Genomic DNA, 24,681 nt, shown 5'->3' on the forward strand with positions numbered 1-24,681 from the left:
TTGTGCATGTTAGAGCTCCAATAGGTAACTACTGCTTTTTTTCTTTCTTAAAAAAGGAAGAAAAAAGGACTGCCCATTTCAAATTGTACAACAGTAGCAGTTGTAAATGGATGTATACATAGATATTTAAACAGCTGCATAGTTTACAGTATAACCACACACCGTAAAACTGGAGCTTTGGACTCCGTGTGTTTAAAACCACAGGCAATTAATCATTTCACGTTAATAAAAATTAAAATAATAAATGTGCAAGTCCAATTCTTGGAGGTCACGTAAAATTAAGTAACGTAAATAAACCAGAAATGTTCATACTTTTATCTGCAGTCTCAGTCATTGATGGCTTTTGCTTACATCTTGTTTTTGATGCTGAATCCCCAAATGCGCATGCGTTAACTACAGCAGCTACTACTCACCGTGCAGTGCACATGCAGAGAAATCTCACAACGTGCAGGGCAGAGCACATCGGAGGGACAAGCTAGTTGTTTTTCAGCTGTCAGTTTTTCTGTTTACACCTGCTTTATCTATATCCATGAATTGCGCCGGGTTTGACAGCGGCTCGAAGTCCAGTTGCACAGCCTCCTAACTGACCGAGAGTCAGGAATTGAGGCGAGTGATGTCGAAGGAGGACCGGGTGGCAACAACAACAACAGGGCGCGCTGCTGTCCCGTTAGCATCGCAACGTCCTCTGGTCCATGTTGTTTAACCCTGCAGGACGACTACACCCGTCCACGCCCTCGGTGCTGTTCAGTCCACTCCAGTCCCTGTCTGAAGCCCACTGTGATGGCCGACGAGGACCCCCAGCAGACTGACCGCGAGGCGGGGAGTTTACCCGGCCTTCTCCCGGGGCTGCAGGGCGCTGAGGCCAACGCGCTGCAGCTCAGGATCAAGAACTCCATCTGGTGAGGTGTTCAAATGCTGCTGTGCATGGTTTGATGTTGACAGGGTTTTATTTTAAGTCAGTCGTAGGTTTATCACGTTTAAAATAATCATCATCATCCTTGTTACCATTTCACATTGTGAGAAGGGAAGTGAGTGGTTAAATTTAATTGTAAGAATACTTTGAGGATGCAAAATCTAGGTTGGCATCAATGGTTAAAAAACTTAAACAATTAAATAATTTAAAATTAATATTTACAAACAATTCTAGATGGGTTATAAAGAGGCAATAAAAACTTAATTCAAATCACTCCTTGATAATAATTATTCACATCATGTTTTTTTCCTTGGTAACAGTAACAATGCAACATTTTTTAATAAATTGCCACTTGTGTTTAATACAATGATCCTTGTTTTATGATTGGACAGTATAACTAATACATATATGTTATTTAGTGATTATCTTTATTTTAAACTGCAAGCAGGACTTTAATACTTAAGCTGGTAATATGTAATCTAATTACAACTTTTATACAGCTAAACTTAGATCAGTTTCATATTCTCTAAGTTGACTCTAATATTTTTAAAAAATATTAATCTTGAAGTAATTGCCACTGTCAGATCAAACTAACAGTAAAAAAAAATCTGAAATTTACTCAAGTTTTCAAGTAAATAAACAAGTATCTGAAAACATGGACTGGAGTGCTGGACTGGACAGTAACATTCCATAACTGTCATTATGAGCTACAGATATTCACCATTCCTCTGGCTGTGGGACTGCCTGTTCTGGTGCAGCTACACTACAGGAAGCATCGCCAGCCAAATCAAAACTGTCGGTGTAGTACAGTGGAAATATGAACAATTTAAAGTTTAAGCCAGGTCTATAAGGAATGGGACAATATAAACAACTAAACAAAAACAACAACAACAAAAAAAAGAAGTGTTATATAAACTTAACTTTCGTTTGAGTTTAATATGCACAAATGTGTGGCATGGCACATGAAGTCTTTGGGTTTCAAACACCAGTAAGGCACACGTCATCACACGCTAATGTTTAATGGACTGTAAGAGACGAGAGGGAGGAAACTTCAAACATGATCTGTTTTGATGTAAGTAACAGCCTCATTTCCTTTAGTGTCCACCCAAACTTTCTTCTCTGAAGATGAAGGGTGTGAATCGTCTGAACTGATCAGGTCTTAGAGAGCCCCTACAGCGGTGGAATCTAATTTAATTTGTACCTCAGGAGGAAAATATAGTTTTAGTTGGCTACACACTTTGCTAAGATACAAACGTTTATGTAGGATGTTTCTCTGTAGACCTTTATCATTTTTGAGTTACACTCTCCAGCACTACTCATGAAACTAAAAGAGCTACAGAACGAAAATACCATGACACTTTGAATTAATGTTGATTAAATGACCAACATAAACCACAAACTATGTCATTCTGTCCACAAAGTTCTGGTTTTTCTTTCAAAGGGCGTTTGAATGCTTGATTAAGTATTAATTACCCTGTGGCTGAGTACTGTAGACATTCATGACAACACTTTATCTTGTTCAGATTTTGTGTGTGCATTTTTCTTTTAAATAAAATGACTAATATTATTGTCTCACAGAATAAAAAACAACACTATACATAATAATAGGAATTTGTAATATCAACTAATTATTGTTTAATTTGCATTAATGATAGACCAGGTACAGCCACATACATTTTACTGGCATATGTGTTTTTTTTTTTTTTTACAAAATATCAGGAATACTTACTCAAAGACCTGTGCAAAAGTGAAATACAGTAAAGCAAAACCAATCGTATTACAGAGATCTGTGTATTGAGTTAACTGTGCCAGATAGAAAACTCATTGTAGTGCACTGCTTGTGTGAGTGGAGCTGCTGTATGGTTCATGTGAAATATTATCTACCTTTGACTACAACAGTGTGCAACATCTGTGTTTGCTGTTGTTCAAGGCCATGCTCTGACCTTTTATTTCTGACTAAACCCAAGAGCCATCATCTAAATATCAAACAGTCATAAAATGCCAAAAGGCTCTGTGACCAGAACAGGTCAGAGCTCAAATGTCTGCAGGAAATACCACATGCCACTGTGCCACTTTATCAATAACGTGTTAGGAAATTGATTATTGGTCTGCTTTGTAATTGTTAACTCTTTAAGAATATTAGAACACGAACATATCAATATGTATACTTTTCTTAGAGGCGTCATGTTAGTTGCATGACAGTTTTAATCGGGGGTAAACAAGTTCATTTGTAGCCTTTCTTCATGTGAAGTGTTAGTCCACAGCGTCGTGCTGCTATGGCGGCACCTACTGCTACTTTTCATTCAAGCCTTTAGATCACAGCGTGAACTACGCCTGCGTTCACCTGTGGTTTGGTTTAGACAATTTGTTGCATCAGTTCATTATTTTTTTATCTAAATCCTTGCAAAAAATTGCATCAGGTGTCATTCAGTTCACCAGCCAATTCTGCCTCACAAACAGCTTAATGACAAGCTTTCACCGCCAGGAAATCCTCGGCCCCCTGGTAACAGCGAATTAAAGTGAACCGTTCTTGTCATGGCTTAGAGCATTTCCTAATTCTGACCTACCCAGTGTCGTCAAGTTAGAGTCTTTAAATGCGACCTACCTTTTGTTTTACAGTCAACAACAGCCTGACATGTCAGTGGATAACAGATTAAACCTGCAGAAGTTATTCATACGTCTGCATTAACTTCTTGAACTTAAATGAAAGCTTTTAAAAAGAAGCATGCAGTCTGTGTTTTATTAACCTTTTTTTTTTTTATCATTCTTGTTCTCTGAATGCTTTTGGCCAGATCCTAATTTTTACCTCATAACTTTGCAGGTGTAATGTATACTGTACAGATAATACCAAACACAACAGATAAAACATAACTCATAAAGTTTGTTGCCTTTCTTATTAAGTTATTTAGCATACAGAAAGGGTTAAAGTTTAAAATTTTTCATTCGTTCCCTCTTAAATATGAATGAAATGAAACAGACACACTGACTAAAATTCTGGTTCCTTAAGTGATGGGAAATCTGCCCTTAACAATATATGTACAGAGCCTGTGTTTTTCTTCTATTACACACGACAACATGTGGTCCTGCTGGTGGGATACATGACCTGAGAGATGCTAAAGGGAGGGTCATTTCATACCAAACATTCCTCTGCTTTATAAATAAATACTCTTTAGACAGAAGCACTCATGTTACACTAGCTTCTTACTAATTTATACTTTGTCTCTATTTTGCAGCAAATCTGTTCAATCAAAAGTGGAAAATATCCTGGTGAGTAAACGTGACACAGATTTAATACATAAGTTACAAGGTCAATAGAATTTTTCCTGTTTTTTTATGTCCTCAGTAAATAATAAGAGGATCCAGCATGCTGAGCATGTTAATGTTGGGTTGTAATGAATCAGGAGTTAGGGTAATTTTCTACCTGTTGGTAGGTTGCTCTCTTGTTTCCCTCTTTTTGGGCTAATGAGAACTTTAAGCAGTGATGATTGAAGGCAGAACTACAGTGTTGCAGACATAAAGGTGCAGATTTTGATCTGATTATTATTTTACACTTTTGGCATGTTCACATTTAATTATTAAGACTATTTGTTAATTATAAATGTCATGCATACCTACTCATTTTCAAAATTTTATGGCATATATTGCTGGACGTTTTCTTATTATAATATGATGCATATCTTTTTTGATAATGCCAAAGTTTTATTTTCCACAGCTAAAATAGTCCCTGTAGGAGTTACAGTTTTGGTTAGTGATATCAAACTTACTGTACAGCTACAAAGCTCAGCAATGTTTCACATTTAGTAGAAACTGTACCTTCACTCTGTTTAAATACTCTCTATGCTGCCCCTATGTGTTTTTTGCACTTTTAAATAACGTAATCAGTAAGTTAAATGAAAAAATGTAAATGTTATTTTCATTCAGCTTTCATTTTAAAACAAAAATGAAATGACAGCTAATATTTATGTAGCAGTTGTTTAGACCTTGAACCACACAACTGTTTGTATCTAGTGACGTCTGATACATGGTTAGTGATTAATGAGGTAAATAATCAGTGTTTATATTCTTAATTGTCATAAAATGTTCCAGCATGTGGGCGTTGTATATTGGAAACTTGATTGGATGAACTTTGCATATGTGTAAGAGTTTCAGTTGATGGAAGCTCAGGTTGTGTGTAGGAGCTGTTAATTTACAAGCTGGCTATGTGCTAAAAATCTGGTGTTCTGTAAAATCCACCCCATGTTTTTGGCTTATTTGACAAAATAAATAAATGGTACCACTTTCACATATATTTAGCTGTGTGTTAATTTTGTCTAATTCCAGTCAGAAAATGTCATAAGTTGCATATAAATGGACATGACTGTAGAGCATTGCATTTGTTTCATCACATGGTACATTATATTACAGCTCACTTTGGGGGCGGCGGGTTTCCGCTGTAATTAGTAGCAGGTGACTGATACTAACTGATCCTGTATGTTTGGTCCGACCTCCTGCGCACTGTGAATTGGTCTGAATCAACTAACAAGAAACAACAATGCCTCTGCAGCAGCTCCTTGATCTATAGTCGTTTCATAATCTGACACACGATTTATAATATATATATCATAAACATCTAGTTTGTTTTCATCTAGCTTGTTTATTAACTGAAAATATGGACGTATATGATTGATCTTTTAAGCGGCAAATGTGACCACTGTTTTTGCAGGAGTGTCAAAATTGACATGACAGTAGCTGACGTGCTGGGCACTTCGGTGTCATTTCAGCCAGCTGTTTACCCCTAATTTTATGTGCGCCTTGCAATTGGTGTATTTTAGCAAAGGAAATGCTTCAGGGAAGCATTTTTGGTGTTTTGTCTTCCTGTTATAATTACTCTTGTATTGGACTGTTGTTGATGGGCAATGTTCTGTATTTCCACTACTTACTAGACGGAAGAGGTGTGCTTTCCTGTATATTTGTGTTTAAAATCCTATTTATAAACAGCTGTCACATTTTTCATTTATAATAGAACTAACTTGTCTAACCTTTGCAGTGGATACTGACAACTAACAATGTGAAGTAACCTTTTAGTTCCTTAAAAAGTTCCTTGGATCAAAAGTTTCACAAGCAGAATTTTGAGTAGAAACACAGCCCTAGACTAGAGCTGCATTTACTGTACATTAAATGCTACAATATTTATAACATGCCGGAGAAGGAAACTGTTGGACTTGAGTTATTATAATGTTCCATTGCTGATGTTGACGTTTACCAATAAGTGGTAAGAGTTATACTAATTATACTAATTGTTGGTGGCAAATTACTGTTGAAAGTGGTACTGAAACCCGCATAATTAAGTATGAAGATATTAATTTATAATTCTGCAAGGCAAGAGCCAAGGTGGAGGGATTTGATCCTCTCTCTGTTGCTTAAGTACTGTTATGGCTAAAAAAAAAACTATCAAGCCAAATTTGATGAAATTAGATGCAAGTCTTAGCATAAAGAAAGAAAGAACATTTCATTTTATCTGCAGATCTGAACCACTTTTGTTAAAATCAAGAAATTAAGCTTTGGCTTTAATGGAGGATGAATAAAACAATGGATGAGAACTCTTAAGAGTTCTTATCTATTATTACATTTATGATAGTTATTACAGTTAATGATACGTTAGTGCTACACTGAATCGGTTAACTTGTGTGTGTGTCGTTCACTAAACAAGAGACTAGTGGAGAATCCATCCAGCAGTTTTATACATTACACCTCCAAAGATTTGCAGGTGGTCTCCATCCCTGCTTTCTTTTCTTGTGCTCAGTTTTTAGATGACTCTTCTTTGGTTTTGCCACAGATTTTTACTGGTTTAGAACCTCTGCTGTTAGAGAAGAGTGCTTTCATTTATCTACAATCTTTTTTTTATCCCAAAAGATGACAAAACTTGATGCAACAGATCTTGATTTTGTTTTATTTATTAATTTTTCATGTTTATGCCACACACTGAATTACACAATGCAACTCTGCCACCAACTTGGCACCAAATGTTGCCTCAAGCATTTATGAGATGTGGGCTGTTGTCAGAAGTGTTGCTAGTATCTACTGCCGCAGATAGTTTCATTTTTAGTCAGAAATTTTCAGCTCCAACCGATGCTGACTCAAGTGGCATCGCCAAAATATATTTATCAGATTTTACAGTTTCTTCTGAAGCCTCGGAAAGTTTTGTATGATAGTCTTTTACCACCCACCAACTTTAGTAAGAAAATTCTGTAAAATTCCCCTTAAATTCAATAATGTTCAGTGACACAAACATTTACTTGTATAAAGGTTTTCAGTGTAGTTTTAAGTCACGTTTGTTATGTGAGTTATGTGAATAATCTCCTGGTCCTAATGGTGGAGGTTTACCTCACACCAAATCATGGAAAGATACCCCTCCAGATACAAAGGTACTCATAGCAGAAATCAAATTTCAGTTGAATTAATTATCACTGTCCTCTCAAACCTGATTTGTGTTTTCACTTTGATTTCAAGTTTTCTTTATCTTGAACATAAAAAATGTAACCTTAAGTTGGCATTTCTTCAGAATGGGAGAAGGAAACTTTATAGCCAGAGTAAACAGTGTCACTAATTTCATGTGTAAAAGGTATGGATGTGCTTTCAGTACTGTTCTCTGTGGCGGTCTAAAACAGCACCTGCTTGCTCTTCTGGCTGTCGTGTTTAGTTTTCCCTTTGAAGAATGACATTGATGGGGCTTCTGGCTGAACTGAACTATGGAGCTTTAGTCTCCAATGTGTGTTTAAAATGTATAAGTTTTATCGCCATTCATTATTTTATGTTTGCTTTTTTTAAAAATTTTGTTTGTGTATTTTACAGCAGTTGGCAGGTAACAGGAAGTGTGACATGAGCACGGAGCATGGACACTATAGTTACACATAAACAAGTTAACAGGATTAGTCAGTAAGGCAGTTAAGTTTATTTATAGAGCACCTTTCACATAAAAAGCACAAAGTGCTTCACAGTAGATACAAAAATAAAATAAAATCAGTAATTAACAAATAGTAAACAAATCCTTCCTAATTAAAACCTCGCCCAAATAAAGTCTTTTTTTTTTAAACAATCACAAACACTGTAAAAATGAAATGAGTTACCAAATTAAATATTTCTGAGTTTTGAGGCCTCAGTACACTGACGTTGGGCAGAAATAAGCAGAACGTCCCATATCCATTAAAATGGCAAAACCCAATTTTACCAGTTAGATTTTACAAAGAATAAACAACAAATGGTATAGCACTAATTTAAATAGTTATAAGGCACAGTGGTATTATATGTGTGTATATGGGTTTTGGGTGGAAAATCTTTGCACATTGATTGTTTGCATGATATTAGCATGTATTTTGTATGTGGACCCCTGCTTAAAAGCTATACATAGCTACTGGGGATCCCGTTTTACAAACAACAAAAACATTAATGAAATGTAAAAAAATCTTTTCTTTATATGTTGTTGTAAATAAATAAAAAAAACAAACTGGAAATGGTGGATGAAAACCCCTGCAAAAAGCTCTAGTAGACCCCGTTCTTTTGTGCAGCATGTGGACAGTAGTTGGCCTGACTTCCACTGCGGTACACTTGGATCTAATAAAAAAATTTGTGTTGTGCCAACATAAATTTATTGTTGACACCAACTTTAAACAGAAAACTTTTCTGGAACTTTTTTGGAAATTTTGTTGGAACAACTAGAATTCTGAGAATTGAATATTTTGAGTTCAGTTTTATTAAAGATCATATTAAGGTGAACAAATTCAGGTTTTCTATTTTTGCAGTGAAGCAACAAGGAAAATGACTTCCATAGTTTTAAATTGGATGTGGGGAACAGCTAACAACAGTCTCTGATTACATGATTATCTGATTAATTTTACGTTGAGTAGGTGAGCCTGATCCACAAAGCAATACCCCGGCAGATTATAAGTAATTACTACTTACTACTTCATGTTGTCAGTAGGTGCCGGCTCTTGTTAAGTGTTTAATATGATGTGAAGATAGGTCTTATTTAGTGCTACAGATGAGAGCTTAATCAGTCGGAATGAGTTTAAGCCGCATACTATTATAATTTAACCTGTTATTACCTCTGCCAAGGTGGAGGCCATGTACTCCGTAGGTGTCTGTCGGTCTGTCTGATAGCAACAATAAAAAAATAATGGACGGATTTTGATTCAATTTTCAAGAAAGCTCAGAAATTAAATTAGGAAGCTACCTAGTGCACCCACAGTTTCATGTGTAGGGTAGGGTGTGTTGTCTAGGGTTGATGTCAGCTTGGCAAACCTCCTCTTTTACCCTACTACCTATACAGAGTCCAGGGTGCTGTCCAGGATAGTGCTGGCCCTCCAGACCAGCTTCTTCAGCTTGTTTCTGTCCCTCCCAGTACTCCCAACAGACCCAACATAAAACTGCATGAAACACAGCAGAAGCCACCATCGTGTTGTAGAAAGTCCTCGGCAGTGTCCTTCATGCGCAGAAGGACCTCAGTTTGCTCAGTTTCCTCTGTAGATGGAACTGACTTTGACCCCTCCTGTACAGTCTTTCAGTGTTTGTTGACCAGTCCAGTTTGTTGCTAAGGTGAACCCCCTGGTACTTATATTTCCCAACATCCCCAATGTCATCTCCCTAAATGTTCATCAGTGATCTGGGGGGGCTTCTTGTAGAAGTTAACAACCATCTCCTTAGTCTCTTGCTGGCATTTATCTGGAGGAAGTTCAGCTCACCAGTTGACAAAGGCTGTATTATTATTAATATTAGTAGTAGTAGTACTAGTAGTAATATTAGTAGTAGCATTAGTATTATTATTAGTAGTAGTTTTATCATATTTATACAGTTACATTATTATTATATTTCACTATGATCATGCATCCAGGTTTGGCTCCTGCTGTCTGCATGTGCATGATTTACAGGTGTAACAGGACCATCTCTACTTTTAAATCCATTTAAGAGCTGCTTTGGGCTGATGGACAGCAAAGCAAAATAATAAAACTGCATATTTTTCTCTTTGACTTTTATGTCTACAGCAAGACATAGAGAAGTTCTCAGATGTTGAAAAACTCTACCTCTACCTTAAGTTGCCTTCTGGTCCCAGCAGCAGCACTGATAAAAGGTAGGAATACACCTTATTTCTAAATGTTTTAGAAAAGTGTTCAGCAGTTATATAGTAATACAAACATATCTGTGAAACAGAGAACCAGAAGAAGAAATTTGACTCAAAAAGCATGTTTACCCTTTGTTTTTTTTTTTATTCTTTTTTCATTTTTCATAGTTTTGAAATAACAAAACAAGGAACATTATGCCTATGCAACATTTTGGTACCCTACATGCTCAGTACCTTGTAATAACTCCCTCTTTTGCAAATATCTTAGCTTGTAAACATTTTTAAATAATGTTTTAGTTTTTGTTTGGAGGAGTTTCAACTATTCTTCCTGTTTCACTGGCTGAAACTAATTTAAGAGACAGAATGTATCTGTCCCCGTGCTTTACAGTTGAAGTGGTGGATGTGGTGGACACAGATATGTGGACTGATGATTTATACTTCAGCAGTCCACAAGACTTTTTTCTAAAAGCATCAGGATGTTCACCTTGTGATGTTGACTTTTGCTGCGAGGAAATTGGAGATATTTTCGTCAGATGACTCTTCTTGAAGGTCATAAAATTCTCCAGAGTCCGTTTAATCCTCCTGAAGGTCTTTTTTTACATTCAAGCACAAGTTAATTTAGCTACTTCAGCAGTCCTACCTACATTTCTCTTTGAAATTTATTGGTCTTTCAGACCACAAGATGACCACTAAAGCTGTATTTTTATTTCTTAATTACATTATGAACTGAGGAAGCAGCAGCTGCTTGAATATGCTTAACTCTCTTCTCTAATAGCCATCTGCTGTGGTGTTGGCATCAGCTGCTTTAACTTTGAGTGCATTATGCAGCTACTTAAAGGAGGCTATGGTCCCTGATTGTTAGAATATAATTTAAGGAGTCACGTGTAATGCTTTAAACTTTGTCTTACCATACCTTTCTCAAGATTGATAGAGAACATGCCAAAGCACCAGCAAATGGATTATAGTCAAACAGCAGCTTCTGCAGGATTGTTTTTTTCTAGGCAGGTACTGTGTTATTCATCATTTGTCAATTAGTGATCCAGATCTTTTCTCAGTGACCAGAGCGCCCTGTCTTCAAGCCGCACCCAGCAGATGCATGCATTCAGCTGGATCCGCGATCATTTAGAAGAATACCCAGAGACCTCTCTTCCCAAGCAGGAGGTCTATGATGAATACAAGTAGGTACAACCGGAAAAAATAAAGTTTCAGATAAGGATGTTGATATTTTTTGTCACTTTTCAGCTTATTTTAAACACATTGTCCTACACAAACTAAATTAGACTTTTTACTTTACTTTAATATTAACTTAGTGTTTTTCTTTTTACATTTTATTTGTGTGTAGGTAACGGCTAACTGTGCTTTTTTCTGCTCCATAGTACTGCAGGCTAAAGTGCCTGTATAAATAGATGCAGGAGGCATGAGAATCGCAGAGCAGCATGTGTTGGTAATATTAGAATGGAAAATCTGAGACAGTCATTGAAATGTTCTGACAGTGTTATGTAACTATCTTTTTAACTCCACTGGAACAGAAATACAGCACCCTCCAGAAGCATTGGCGCCTTTAGGACAGGCCGCTGAAACTGCTTTAAAAAGATGTCACAAGCTTCATTTTTGTTCAAAGAAACGGAATAATTTTCAAACCTGAAAGGGATAAATGTAGATTAATTGTTTAAGAAGAGTTTTTTTTATTAACAGATTTATTTCTAAATGAAAAAAAAATTAAGTCAAATAAAGCCAAATTGTGCTTCATAGTTGAAACAATTTAAATCAAAGTCTTTGTAGTTTTTAACCTCTTGTAGTAGCTAGTTAGGTTTAACACATGCACAATCCTGCCAATGGTTTCACACCATTCCTGTAATGTACAGCTGGTGATAACATGCTCAAAGATATGCAGGGACATAACTACAAAGGCTGTGAATAACAAGACTTGGGAGCTATCAAAGTTGAACGCAAACACTGCTTATAACATTTGTTGACAAGGAAGTGTAAAAGTGATAAGAAGTTAAAACACAAATCAGTATGATGCATATCGTGGATATCCTGTATAATGACATAAGAGAGGAAGGAGGAAGTTAAGGCCTTTAAACCAAAACAATGAGCTGAAAGACAGTAAAATGCTGTGCTCTGTTGAGGGAAGATGACGGGTGAAATCATCACTTCTTTTATGAATGTTTTTATGATGTTCATTTTATTATTGTGTGTTTGTTCATCTGTGTTTCAGGAGCTTCTGTGACAATCTCAACTACCACCCACTAAGCGCCGCCGACTTTGGAAAGATGATGAAAAACGTCTTCCCGAACATGAAGGCACGGCGACTTGGCATGAGGGGAAAATCAAAATATCCTTTACTGGAAAGGATTGTATCAGTCTGGCCTCTGTGTCTGGTCACAGACCATCTGCTGCTGCAGTTCATAAGCCCTCTAAATATAGATGTGAAATGAAATGAAGTCCTCTGCCTCAAAGGCACAAGCATAATACAGAGACCCTCGGGGCAGTCTGTCTGATCTTGACCTTCAGGCACACTTGGTTTGTTGGTTTGTTTGTTTTAGTTTAGTTTAGTTTTTTTTCTGTTGTGCTCCAGACAGCAAAGTAAAATGCTTTGTTTGTGTTCATGACCTTTCAGGTTAATAGTATTATCATTGAGAAAACTACAGTTTAAGTTGTGGTAGAAAAACATGTTGGCCAGTCGAAGAGAACTCGGCACAAGGTCAGCAATTCATTTCATTTGCTTTATGAACATCAATAAAAAAAAAGACTATTAATAATTGTGTTTTAATATAAAAAAAAAAACATGTTTTTTAAACTTACCTAGAATCCTTCAGATTTCAGTAAAGTCTGGATTGGGGTGGGTTTACCACTGTTTTACATCACCTCTTTTTTTTAATGGCACTCTATAAGAGTTTGAAAACTTAGAGGCCAGTTGCTACAGTGTTGAGAATCCCATTTTTGCTTCATATTAATTTCAGCTGATCAACAGTTCAGGGTTGACTTTTGTCATATCTTTGTTTTATGGCTTGTTAAATGTTTTCTGAGGGTGACAGCTTTGGACTGTCTGGTCAGATTATCACTCAGATTCTTCCTTTCAGCTATTTGCCCAACAGGTCTCTAACAAAGTGAATTCTTCCACATCTTTACATCTTTGTGTACTCATTATTGATTTATTGTCAACAAACCAAATTAGTTATTTTTAGTGTTAGTGTTAAAATGATTTGCAAGCTATTAGATTCTCTTATTATTACCTCCACCAAGGCAGAGTTGGTCTGTCTGTCTGTCTGTTCGCAACATAACTCTAAAAGTTATGGACTGATTTTGATTAAATATTTAAGAAATCTCAAAAGTGGAATAAGTGACAAGTGATTAGATTTTGGGGTTGGATCCAGGAATTTGTATTTGTATTCATCACTATGGGGAGATAGGGATCATTTTGCCATTAGAGCTTCTAACTAAAACAGAATAGCCTTGATCATTGGCAAAGAAAGAAATTACAATAGCTTGGTCTGCAGTATCTGAGCGCTTCTAGTTTAAATTTTATATAGTATCCATCTTTAGCTGCATTACCATACATTTTTAGGACATATCAGTCCATGAAATAAAAAATTTATAAATCAGGCGTTTCAAGTAAATGTAAGTTAAAGTTTTAAGTTTTAGCCTTTTTAATGTTACTCATTGATTATTTTTTTCTTTTGACCACTCTTTAAATCTCAAGTTTTGCATTAGGCTGTCACTATCTTTGTTTGTTTGTTTTTGCCCAAAAGGTGACAATAAATGGAAGAGAGAGGAGTGTTATTTTCAGCAAATCCTGCTAGCTAGTGTGGTTATGATGCATTGCTGTTTTTGGTAATATTAATCGACCTTTCACGCAACAAAAATTTTGACTTCTCATAGCAAGAAATGAACAGGTTTATTTAGTAAATGTTGGCTCTTTCTTATCATGTCCTAATAAACTGTAAGGAGTCTGCATAAGACAAGGATCCCTCAGCCAGCTTAAGCAGTGGTATGTGGTGTAGGAGCTTTTACTGTCATGAATAGCACCTGAGCTTATGCTTGTTGTAAAAAAAGGTTGTGTCTGGATTCTTTTAAACACTACGCAGCCAAAAACACACCAGCATTTGGAGTGTATTTTAAACACAAAAGCTGAAATTGCATATGAGGACCAAATAAAGATAAAAAAACAAAAATTGGAACATTACTTGAACAAAGCTAATGTAAACATCATATCTGTACACCGACAAGTATAACAGAAATAAATAATAACATAACAGTAATCAAAACAATATACATGTAACTCCTTTTTTCTGTTTTTTTTATTAGCCTATCTTTCTTTACAACTAAAGGTTTTCATGCTTTCAAAGATACACTATATCTGTTTTGCGCCAAAATCTTCCTCACCCAAACCCTAATTTACCCTGATGTATATATCTCTTGTGGAATTATGTGTTTTTCTCTTAACACTGGCTTACATATTGTTATAGTGGACTAAGGAAGAGACCATATGTTCATATGCCATCTTTACCCACCCTGGATCTCCATAAAACTGATGGAGTAAGAACATCAACATGTTTCTTAACAGTATGTCAGAATATTCAGGTTTGCATTTTGTCTGTACAACTATATCTTTTCTGTGTAGCACCAGTGTGAAGTCCTGGAGTCACCAGGCCAGCTGAGCAGCATCAAGGAAGAAGTACGGTTTGCAGCCTGTGATCTTGTGTGTGAATGGGCCCAGAAGGTGCTGAAACGACAGTTTGATGTTGTGGAAGACTTGGCTAGATTCCTGATTGACAGCCATAACATCAGCAACAAGTCTTTGGCAGCTCTCACCGTTATGACCGGCACAGCAACAGGTAAGAAAGCTTCATGCCACCATTGTGCTATAAAAGGATGTGGTAGTGACATCTGATGGCTGCTGCCTGTTACTGCGCTTACTGCAGTTGTATTTATGTGTTGGGGTTGGATTTCTCATATAAATCAATCATTTAGATTATTAGTGAATGCTTTTAGATTCTGTTTTTAATTTAAAACAACAATGATAAAATATCAGTGAATTTATGTTTAAGAAAACTTTATCTCCAAAGAAATAAAAAGTTTAAAACATGTTCATTCAGAGGTTTTATGGAATGAAAAGTAACATAAATTAGTACTTACGTAAAGTAAGCATTCTGTTTGCAATTACGTGATACACAATCGCAATTAATCGCATGACATGCTGCAATTAATCACATTGTTGCGTGCAAAATGTCTCTTTCCTTTAAAAGAAGGCCTACTGCTATATAAAGAAAATGCAGTAAATTTTGGTTTTCAAACACTACATCAGGGGTCTCCAACCTGCAACTCTGGAGCCGCAAGTGGCTCTTCATTACAAAATATATATATTTAGTTGCCTTTTTGAAAAGGCTTGTAACATTTGCAGCTCTAAAGGAGTTTTATTTAGCTGGCTGAGGGAAAAATGGCTCTTTGGATTGGAAAGGCTGCAGACCCCTGCACTAAACACATAACCAGATTTAGCCGCAGTTTTCTCTTTGAACAGCAACAGTTAAAATATTTCTTCATATATATTTATAAAATCAAATATTTATGACAAACAAGGATGAAATGCTCAGGATTTACTATACTATACTGAAAGCTCACATCTCACAGATTCCACAGCTGGAGGTTTCATCTCGCTAAGACCAAGATTCACCAAACCAGAGGCAGAAGAAGACCCGATTTATGCTTTATGTTTGTAAAACTGCTCTTTTGGGAGCAGTTTCCTGTCCAAAAATCACAATGTTCTGACCATCTGCATGGCTTTAGACAGACAAAGAGAAACATCAGTTCTTCTTCTTCTTTCTTAAGTTCCAGACAGAAAATGTCTCTTCATTTTAATAAACCCACTCTCTCCTGATCAGACGCACCGCTGCAGCAGGGAAGGGAGACATGTTTCTGTCATCAAAGCCAGCGGCCAGCAAAAAAAAGAAAAACAACTTAACGTGCAATTAAAAAAATTAACGGCGTTAATAAAGCGTTGCATTAACACGCAATTAAAAAAATTAACGGTAAATGGTAAATGGACTTGTACTTGTATAGTGCTTTTCCAGTCAGTTTGACCACTCAAAGCACTTTACACTACTTATCACATTCACCCATTCACACACACATTTACACCCCGATAATGGTGTTAATAAAGCGTTGCGTTAACGCGCGATTAACGCACATATATAAATATATATATATATATATAATTAATCTGGTCTATTATTATTTTATTTTATTTTATATTTTGAATGAAAACTTTTTTTTTTATTCCTTCAGAGGTCAGACCTCCACACACCATCTCAGCCTTCTCCCCCATGGCAGAGACTCACCCCTTCCAGCCTCACGTGGCGATTCTGTCGTCGCCATCTGTTGATGCTAAGCAGCAGCTGCAGAGGAAGATCCAGAGGAAGCAACAGGAGCAGAAGCTACACTCCCCTGTACCTGGAGATGGACAAGCCAAGAGGCTAGATGACAATGTACCTTGTGGTAGCCCCACCACTCCATCTCCACAGCCAACAATAGGCATCATGGTCGCCGCTGTCCCAAGCCCCCTCACGGTGAGAAAACAAAGCTCCAAATGTAATTTAAAGATATGCTCCACTTAGCAGTAAATCATCTAACATGATCTCAAAATGTCATTCCGAAGTGGTTAAAATTCAGCTTTTGCTGTATTTATCAGTAAACAAACTTCTTGACCCATTTCATTTTGCTTTTAGAGCAAATCGCTCCACCAGAACGGCTAACACAAAAATGCTGAATGATCTGTTATTGGCAGACTCATCCTCTACATTATTACTGTTAGACCTGACTGTTGCTTTTGATACTGGGGAGCCTGAAGCATTGCTGGATAGACTGGAGATTTTTTTTTAGTATCTCAGATCAGGCTCTCCAGTTGTTAAAGTTATACTTGTCATAGACATCTTTTTGTGTTTTCTCAATAAGACTTTTCTGAGACCTGTGTGTTGAATCATGGGGTTCCCCGAGGCTCTGTTTCAGATCCACTGTTGTTCTCATTGTACATGGCAGCACTGGGTCAAATTTTGTGTTCTTTTGAAATCAGTTTTGATTTTTATACATCTGCAGCTGTTCATGCTATTGACTATTGGTGGACACGCTTGAAATAAACTTGGAGCCTCTCTAGTTGCTGATTATCAGCCAATTTCCTACTCGTTAACTCAGCTAAAACAGAACTGATAATCACTGGACCAGCAAGGCTCAGTTATTTGGATGATAATTTTACTCTGTCTATGGATGACTGTGCTATCCATTTCAGAGACAGAGTTAGAAACCTTGGTGTTGTTTGGTGGTACCAGAGTTGCCTTTTTTCATCTAAGAAACATGGCAGAGATCAGACCTGCCTTATCATTAAAGTATGTCGACATTTTAATCCATGGTTTTGTAACATCAAGATTGGACTATTTTATTGCCCTTTTATCTGGGTTACCAAAAAAAAACAGCGTCGTTAGCAGCAGACAAGAGGCAGGCAGCCTCTGCCTCTAAAATGCAAGTACTAGATAACATTCCCCCATCATAAAGGTATTTATAAAGGGAGGAAGCTGAGATGTGAGTGTCATCTACATAGCAGTGAAAATGTGTATTATATTTATTGAAAATATTATGAAGGGGAAGTAAGTAAATAATGAAAAAAGCAGCCCCAGGACAGATCCCTGGGGCACGCCAGTGATAACTGGGAAGGGCTGAAAAGTGAAAGATTTAATCTAAATGAACTGAGTGTCTATAAATGTGAGTCTATAAAAAAGCAGGCTATTTTTAACATGCCCGTATGACCATATTTTGTATACCTGACACAGAAATATCGCAACAATATATGCAGAAAAGCCTTGCACTGCTCACAATGGAACAATTGGGTCAAAGATTGACAGTTTTTCCTTAAATAGCAGTGATTTGAGTGATGGACATCTGATAAGCAACAACTTCTCAAATTTTTTGTTTTGTTTTACGCACACTTTGATAGACAACAGACAAGAGTCAAGCAGCATCTGTCACTAAAATGCAAGTATTTGATTAAATTCCACCACCATAAAATTATTTATGATTTGTTAATTATTGAGTAGTTTGAATTGCCAATTAGTGTATAATTACAACTGCACAAACCTGATGTGTGTGACTCCTAAACCATGAAATGTCGTTACTGTTCTCACAGGTCATAGCTTTTTCAGGAAGGACACTTAAGTCCACAAATGCTAAGCTTAATAGCAAATACAAAGGTTATACACAGAGGTGGACTAGGAAATGTGACCACACAGTCCAAAGATCCAAAAACAACAAGAAATATCGAGAACAAATAAGAAAAACCTGGAAAATTGTGTGTGTTATAGTGGTTAGTATATGTCAGATAAGCTACTTTTTGTTACGCTATCTCTCTATAAAAATAGAACACAGAAGAAAGTAAAAAAAACAGGAATGCACAAAGTGTTGTTCCTTATGTTGTTCCTAATGTTTCTAAATAAATAGAAAGTGATGGACCAACAACCTTAAATCCTGACCAAAATCCTGACTAACAAAACAATAAAAAAAAAACTTCAGAAACTTTAACTTATAAAATGTATTTTAAAAAACATTTTTGCATTGTTACATAAAAATCCACAAATAGAAGTTACATAATAGTTTCTTCAGTGGTTCCACACTATAATTTTTATTTCTCTCTCTAGGTGCAGAGGAGCAGGCAGCTGATGTCTCCAAGTCCTGTGGGAACCGTGGAAAGCAAAGTGCTGCCTATCAACTTCCAAATGGTGACCCAGCCAGTTCAAGTGGTGAAACAGAGCCCCAAACCTGCCCAAAACACTTTAGCCAGTCCAGCAGGCGAACGCACAGCTCGACAGCGCTATGCCCAAATCTTGCCTAAACCTTCAGCCACCACTGCTATCACCTTGCGCTCACCCTCCACAATGATCATTGCCAACAGCCCTATCAAGACTGTGATGACTACATGTCACGTCAGCCCAGTCAGTTTTGTTAAAATGACAGCCATATCACTGGCACCTAACAGCTGTGAAACCACCACATCTCTTACAAACACCACTCTGCGGCCAGCATCTGCTGGCCTCGGTTCAGCAGCTGCTGCAGACATGGGCTCCAATCAAAACATGAGGAGTGCTTCAGCGGCTCCCATTCTGGCCCCGGTGGCCAGGCTGGAGCAGACCACTAACACTCAGAGCATGGATATTGAAATGGAAGTTGAAGCTATACACAAGAACAGCCAAATGCAAAATCTTAGAAGTCAGATTTTGACCACAGTAGCAATGTCAAATGGAACCGGAGATGCAGTGCAGAGGGCTGCCAGTGTGCCCATACCCCAAACTAAAGGCTTCATGCATCTGGAAGAAATATCCAGCATTAAATGCAGTGGAAAGTCTTCTTCACACACTACTGGGATTCAAAGCAGCAATAATAGTGCTAATAATGCAAACACTTTGCACTTAAATGCCCCCACTCTGAATACCAGCATTGTTTCTTTACTTAACACCAGCACATTGTCCTCATTTGGGGAAAGCAGCCAAACAAAAGAAGGATTCTTGTCAGCGAAGAGCCTCAGGAAACGCTCAAGCTTCAGTCCAGACCTTTCCCCAATTAAAAGGGTTTTTATGCCCCAGCAGCCAGCAGAGGGTGCTGCAGCTCTTCAATATAACAGAAACACAGTTGGCAATGTCTCCAGGCTAGGCGCTTCAACTAGACCTGAGAGTGCACCAGCTACCAGGGAGGTAGAGATGAAAATGAGCTCCATCTTGTCCACTCAAGTCCATACACAAAGCACTTCCTCTTGCAGAGCCAGTGGCTTCAGCTCTGTTGCCAAAACACATAGCTCAATGCAAAGGAAAAACATTTCCGCTGTTATGGAAACTGGCACCTCAGTCAGTCACGTAGTATTACAGGAGCAGCAGGGGAACACAGTGGGCGGCATGCATGCCATACCCAGTAACCCTGGTTTTCAAAAACATACAGGCGCAAACACAAACTCAGCCACAGGGAGCCTGGAACAACAGATATATGCTCAGTCCAACCCTGCTGCTGACACCTTACAATTTTTTAATCAAGTATCATCCAGTCAGTTGCCTGTGCAGGAGGAAGTGGACTATTTTCCCTTCGATGATGATGTGACTCAGGACAGCATTGTGGAGGAGCTGGTGCAGATGGAGGAGCAGATGAAACTTAAACACCTGCAAGCGTTTGGAAAATGTGGTACATTGCAAAGTCATCACTCTGCAATTCCAGACATGACATCCACCAATCAGGCCATGACTGCTTTCTATCATACTGCAAACAACAGCAGCAACTCAATCCAAACTCCCACATCAGAGATGATGGGAGGGGGCCAACGCCTGACCGGAGAGAGTCCCTGCTCCCACATCGCATCCACAACCCCAGTGGACAGCGCTTTAGGAAGCAGTCACCACACCCCAGTTGGAACACCACATTCCAACTGCAGCAGTACTGTTCCTCCCAGCCCAGTAGAGTGCAGGAACCCGTTTGCATTTACACCCATCAACTCCAGCATCCCTGGTTTCCATGACAGCAGCACTGTTTCCAGCAGTCCTGTCAAACCCATGCAAAGGCCGATGGCCACCCACCCTGATAAGGCAAGGTTGGAGTGGATGAATAACAGCTACAACAGCAGTGGCGGGAGTGCAACAAAATCAAACAATGGAATGGGAATTCTCCCTGGCTATCAGTGCTTGATAGACAATCATTTCCAAAAGCCTCATGCGTTCGCTATTCCTCATGCACGCCACCAGGACAGCCATTTTGGCCGCTTGACTCCTATATCACCTGTGCAGCAACAGGTAGCCAACATGACCAAACAGGAGGGCTTCGCTGTTCCTGCCCCTCTGGATAATAAAATCACCAACACATCCACTGCAGCGTTTCGATGTAGAAGTGTGAGTCCTGCAGTGCATCAAAGGAATCTGGTTGGAAACACGGGAAACACTGCACCTCTTAATGTCCCTCATTCAGTGGTGTCGCCCTTTAATTCTCCTGTGACACCTGAGATGTTGAACATCTTTGCCAATAACAAGTCAAATATTGGGGCCAGCAGCATGGCTCAGAGGAGCCGCTCTGTGCCACTCAACATCATGATGCAAACTGAGGTCCTGCCCACAACAGGCCAACAATGCAGCAGCAAAAACATCACCAGTGTCCTTCTGAGCAAGCTAGAAGGGGACCACAATGACGCTATGCGTGGTTTGGGCGTCAATAATTTACCATCCACCTACACTGCACGGATGAACCTCACACAGATCCTGGAGTCCAACCCCAACCTCTCCTGCACTGACAGTCACCTCAGCCTGATGTCCTCGGACTCCACCAGCACTTGCAACTCACAGAGGCCGAATTACCTCATAGACAATGCTGTTAATGAACAGATGATTCTCTCAGCAGGCAACAGCCAAGTTCACTCAGCCTCTGGAGAGCAGCATCAGCAACAAGCCCAGTCTATAATGTTATCTTTGAGCTCACAGCAACAACAAGAGCTGGGGCGGCAGCAGGTATTCAGCAGCACGCAGCACCTCTTAACAGACAGCAATCTTACGGCTGGCAGCCAGCTCATGGATCAGGTGTCTGAGCTAACTCCAGGGGCAGCAGATTTTCCCTGTGAAATCAGGATGACATCAGAGCTTTCAAACAGTATCAATGACCTAAATGCACTGGACACAAACCTGTTGTTTGATCCCAACCAGCAGCAAGGCCAATATCAAACTGCTGCTTCAGAGGAGCTGGTGAACGAGCATCTGTTTCAACAAATAACCAGCGAGACGCTACATTCAAGTGGGCTGGACTGGTTAGAAAGCAAAGATCATCCAGCTGTTGGGTTGATGGGCTAAGGTTTTTTTGTTGTTGTTTTTTATCATGTTGAACATGGGTTATCTGTAGTTACTGGGATATTTTTTGTTTGTTTTTTAAATTTATTTCCAGGCATTTATACTGTGTAATGCAACACTGGACAGCTAAGGTTTGTCCGGTTTAAGTGCCAGGCTGAACTAAGATAATGCTGCAACACTGAATAAAAATGCTGGTCATTTCCCTTTAATAATAGAATATCACCTCGTGTTGTTTCATAAAGAGCATTTTCAGTAAGTAGACAAAAAAAGGAGAGAGAAAAAAAAATTATTTGACATTTTACTTTAATTATAATTTAGATAAAATCATACTCAAGCTGTGAAACTCTGTAAATAAAAGTGGAAGATAATGATTGAGAAGCTTCTTACAAAATAATTATATCTTCCCATATAGAGCTTGACAGCTGCTATCAATATGTGATTGAAGTAAAAGATCTATAAAGAAGTTAGATTAACTGCTTAACTAACATAACAAACATCTGTGTGTCGTCGACGTATAGAAGAGTTGGAGAATACTTTGTAGTAACTTGAATTGTCTTCACATATTAACAACAATTAACAAGACATGAAAAAATATACACACATTTAATTTCCTGACTCATCATGTAACAAAGCCATAGAACTAAATTACCCCATGTAAGTCCTTAAATATATACTTGTGATCGTAATATAGAAGAGCTGGATGTGAATACATCTAAGATCATGTATCAGATATATTTATCTAATCAGAAACATAATAATCTCCATTAGCTCACTGAGATGGAATATATGTCTGAACTGTTATTTCCAAATTATTCAATTTTTTTAAAGCTTTTCAATCAGTTTTAATTACTTTTGTTTTACAAAATTTGTTCATGAATCAGCTGGTACTCGTCTGTTATCAAACAGCATTTAAATGATGCCAATAATATAATTGGGCCTCTTTATGCAAATTTTATATTTTACATACCCCTTTTGAACAAGTCTGAAAAATAAATGTTGCATCATCTTGATTTAATAATAGGGAAGCGACGAATCCCTTTAAATTACATGCTATATGTGCATGGACTGCACTACAAAGAAGAAAATGATGTGATATTAAGCAAAGGATGACCTCTTCTGCTTTTTCTAATGCTCCTAAAAATAGCTTTAATTATGCATTTAGGATTAATATGGTGGTTATGTCACACCAACATTTGTGCAGGATTGTGGGATTTTGTGTTGTAGACGAGAGCTCAACCACTTACCCCACAGCAAAGTAAAAGAAAAACTTTATAATAAGACCTATTTATCAAGCTAAACCCTTGAATGGGAATTTAAAGGATAAAGAATAAAATTGAAGCCATTTTACTTTCACGTATTATCTGCAAATGATTCATCTAAAGTTGATGAAAAAAATCAACACTTTGATGCTCTTTTGTAAAGCTGTAAGCACTGACAATCTTCTGATTATCTACAGACAAAAACACTGTATTTGGCCTGTTTGGTTAAGGTTTTACTGCATATCATGAGGAGTTGTTTAAATCTAAAAGTCGAGCTTTACACTGATGCCAAGCAACCATCCACTCAAAGATGCCTATTATGGTTTCTGGTTTCTGAGCCTTATGTCAATGCCAAAGATGTAACCTACAACAACATGCACTGTGATTATGAGTGTAATTCAATGTAACCTCCTCCTGCTCTATGTGATGTGCAAAGTAAGAGGGAGCTGTGCACTAGAGAGCTCCCTGGAGCTTTGCACTCATTCGTTACAGCACTGGAAAGACATTTGTCTCCCAAAATTCATTTGATCTGGACATTTTAGGGATTTCTTTGCTTACTCTTCTTGATGCTTTTGTAAACACAGGGCAGGTATATGTTTTTTTTAGAGGCAAAAAAAAAATAAATCAAAACACTGTAATTATCTGTTTTTCTGTGTTTGTATTAGCTCTGTTTCCTGGTCACACTATATAGTTTCATTTGTACAGATTTACAGTCTGGGAGTGTGACCAGTAGTCTAGATTTTTTCTTTTCTTTTGTTTTTTCTTTGCTTGTTTTTATTTGTTTTACTGCTATTTATTTACTATGTCGTTTGTACATAAGGCCTAGCCTTGTAAATCATATAATCTTGTGCTTTCACAGTAAACTGACCTGCACTGATTACCACCTTACAGTACTTTTCTTAAATTTTCTTTTCTTTTCCAGCAGATTTTATATCCAATTTATCTGCTGGTGAATAATGAGACACTTGCTGTATCCTTTAGATTCAGAACTGGATGTTGACAGAAATTTGTACTAAAGAACATTTGCACTTGTTTTAAAAGGTGAAAATGGCACTATGTGTATAACTAAACGTTGTAAGGTTAATGTCTGGATACATTACAAATGCCATATATTGAATTTGGCTGATTTAAGTACCTTTAACTGCTTAAAAAGCAGATTATGACACTTTAACATCAAGTCTAATTTGATATTTTGAAATTTAGATAAACCTATTATTTATATTCAGTTTTTTCTATGTGTTCTCTCAGTTTAGATGTTCAGCTGTGTGTCCATGTGTTTGTTAGCACTGTTGTTTGTTTAATGAAGACTTTACCCTTCCTCTTGTAAGTGGTTTAGAGCTGTAGAGCTGCACTCCACTGTGATTATTTTGCTGTTTTGTTTTGTTTTTTTTCTTGCATTTTAGCAGGTGCTTTTATAAGGGGAAGTGCTTGTTACAGTTTTTTTAAAGACTTTTTAAAAGGAATAAACATTTTTTAAGTACAAACCTGAAGTCAGTGTTTTATATTATTTCAAAATAAAAATGTGGGATAGATAACATTATCATCTTTAACTGAAATAGTTAA

At 37.6% G+C, this 24,681-nt stretch overlaps 1 protein-coding gene across 2 annotated transcripts; it reads left to right on the forward strand.

Moving 5' to 3' along the window:
• The first annotated feature begins 424 nt into the window (after positions 1–424).
• Positions 425–24,596, forward strand: LOC121637379 (DNA-binding protein RFX7-like). Of its 2 annotated transcripts, none has more exons than XM_041981513.1 (9): positions 425–899; positions 4,147–4,180; positions 9,931–10,016; positions 11,051–11,185; positions 12,229–12,345; positions 14,468–14,549; positions 14,635–14,848; positions 16,296–16,576; positions 18,692–24,596. In XM_041981513.1, the coding sequence occupies exons 1-9, from the start codon at positions 781–783 to the stop codon at positions 21,860–21,862; spliced, it is 4,239 nt and encodes a 1,412-aa protein (XP_041837447.1). In that variant the 5' UTR covers positions 425–780; the 3' UTR covers positions 21,863–24,596. The 2 variants fall into 2 exon arrangements, with proteins under 2 accessions (XP_041837447.1, XP_041837452.1); XM_041981518.1 differs by having other exon boundaries at positions 11,063–11,185.
• The last annotated feature ends 85 nt before the right edge of the window (positions 24,597–24,681 follow it).

This window comes from Melanotaenia boesemani, chromosome 1, assembly GCF_017639745.1.
Source record: "Melanotaenia boesemani isolate fMelBoe1 chromosome 1, fMelBoe1.pri, whole genome shotgun sequence".
Lineage (NCBI taxonomy): Eukaryota > Metazoa > Chordata > Actinopteri > Atheriniformes > Melanotaeniidae > Melanotaenia > Melanotaenia boesemani.

Coding starts and splice junctions, on each gene's coding strand:
- LOC121637379 (XM_041981513.1), top strand. CDS start 781: ATGGCCGACGAGGACCCCCAGCAGACTGACCGCGAGGCGGGGAGTTTA. Junction 4,181..9,930: donor CAAAAGTGGAAAATATCCTG/GTGAGTAAACGT, acceptor TTATGTCTACAG/CAAGACATAGAGAAGTTCTC. Junction 11,186..12,228: donor GAGGTCTATGATGAATACAA/GTAGGTACAACC, acceptor TCTGTGTTTCAG/GAGCTTCTGTGACAATCTCA.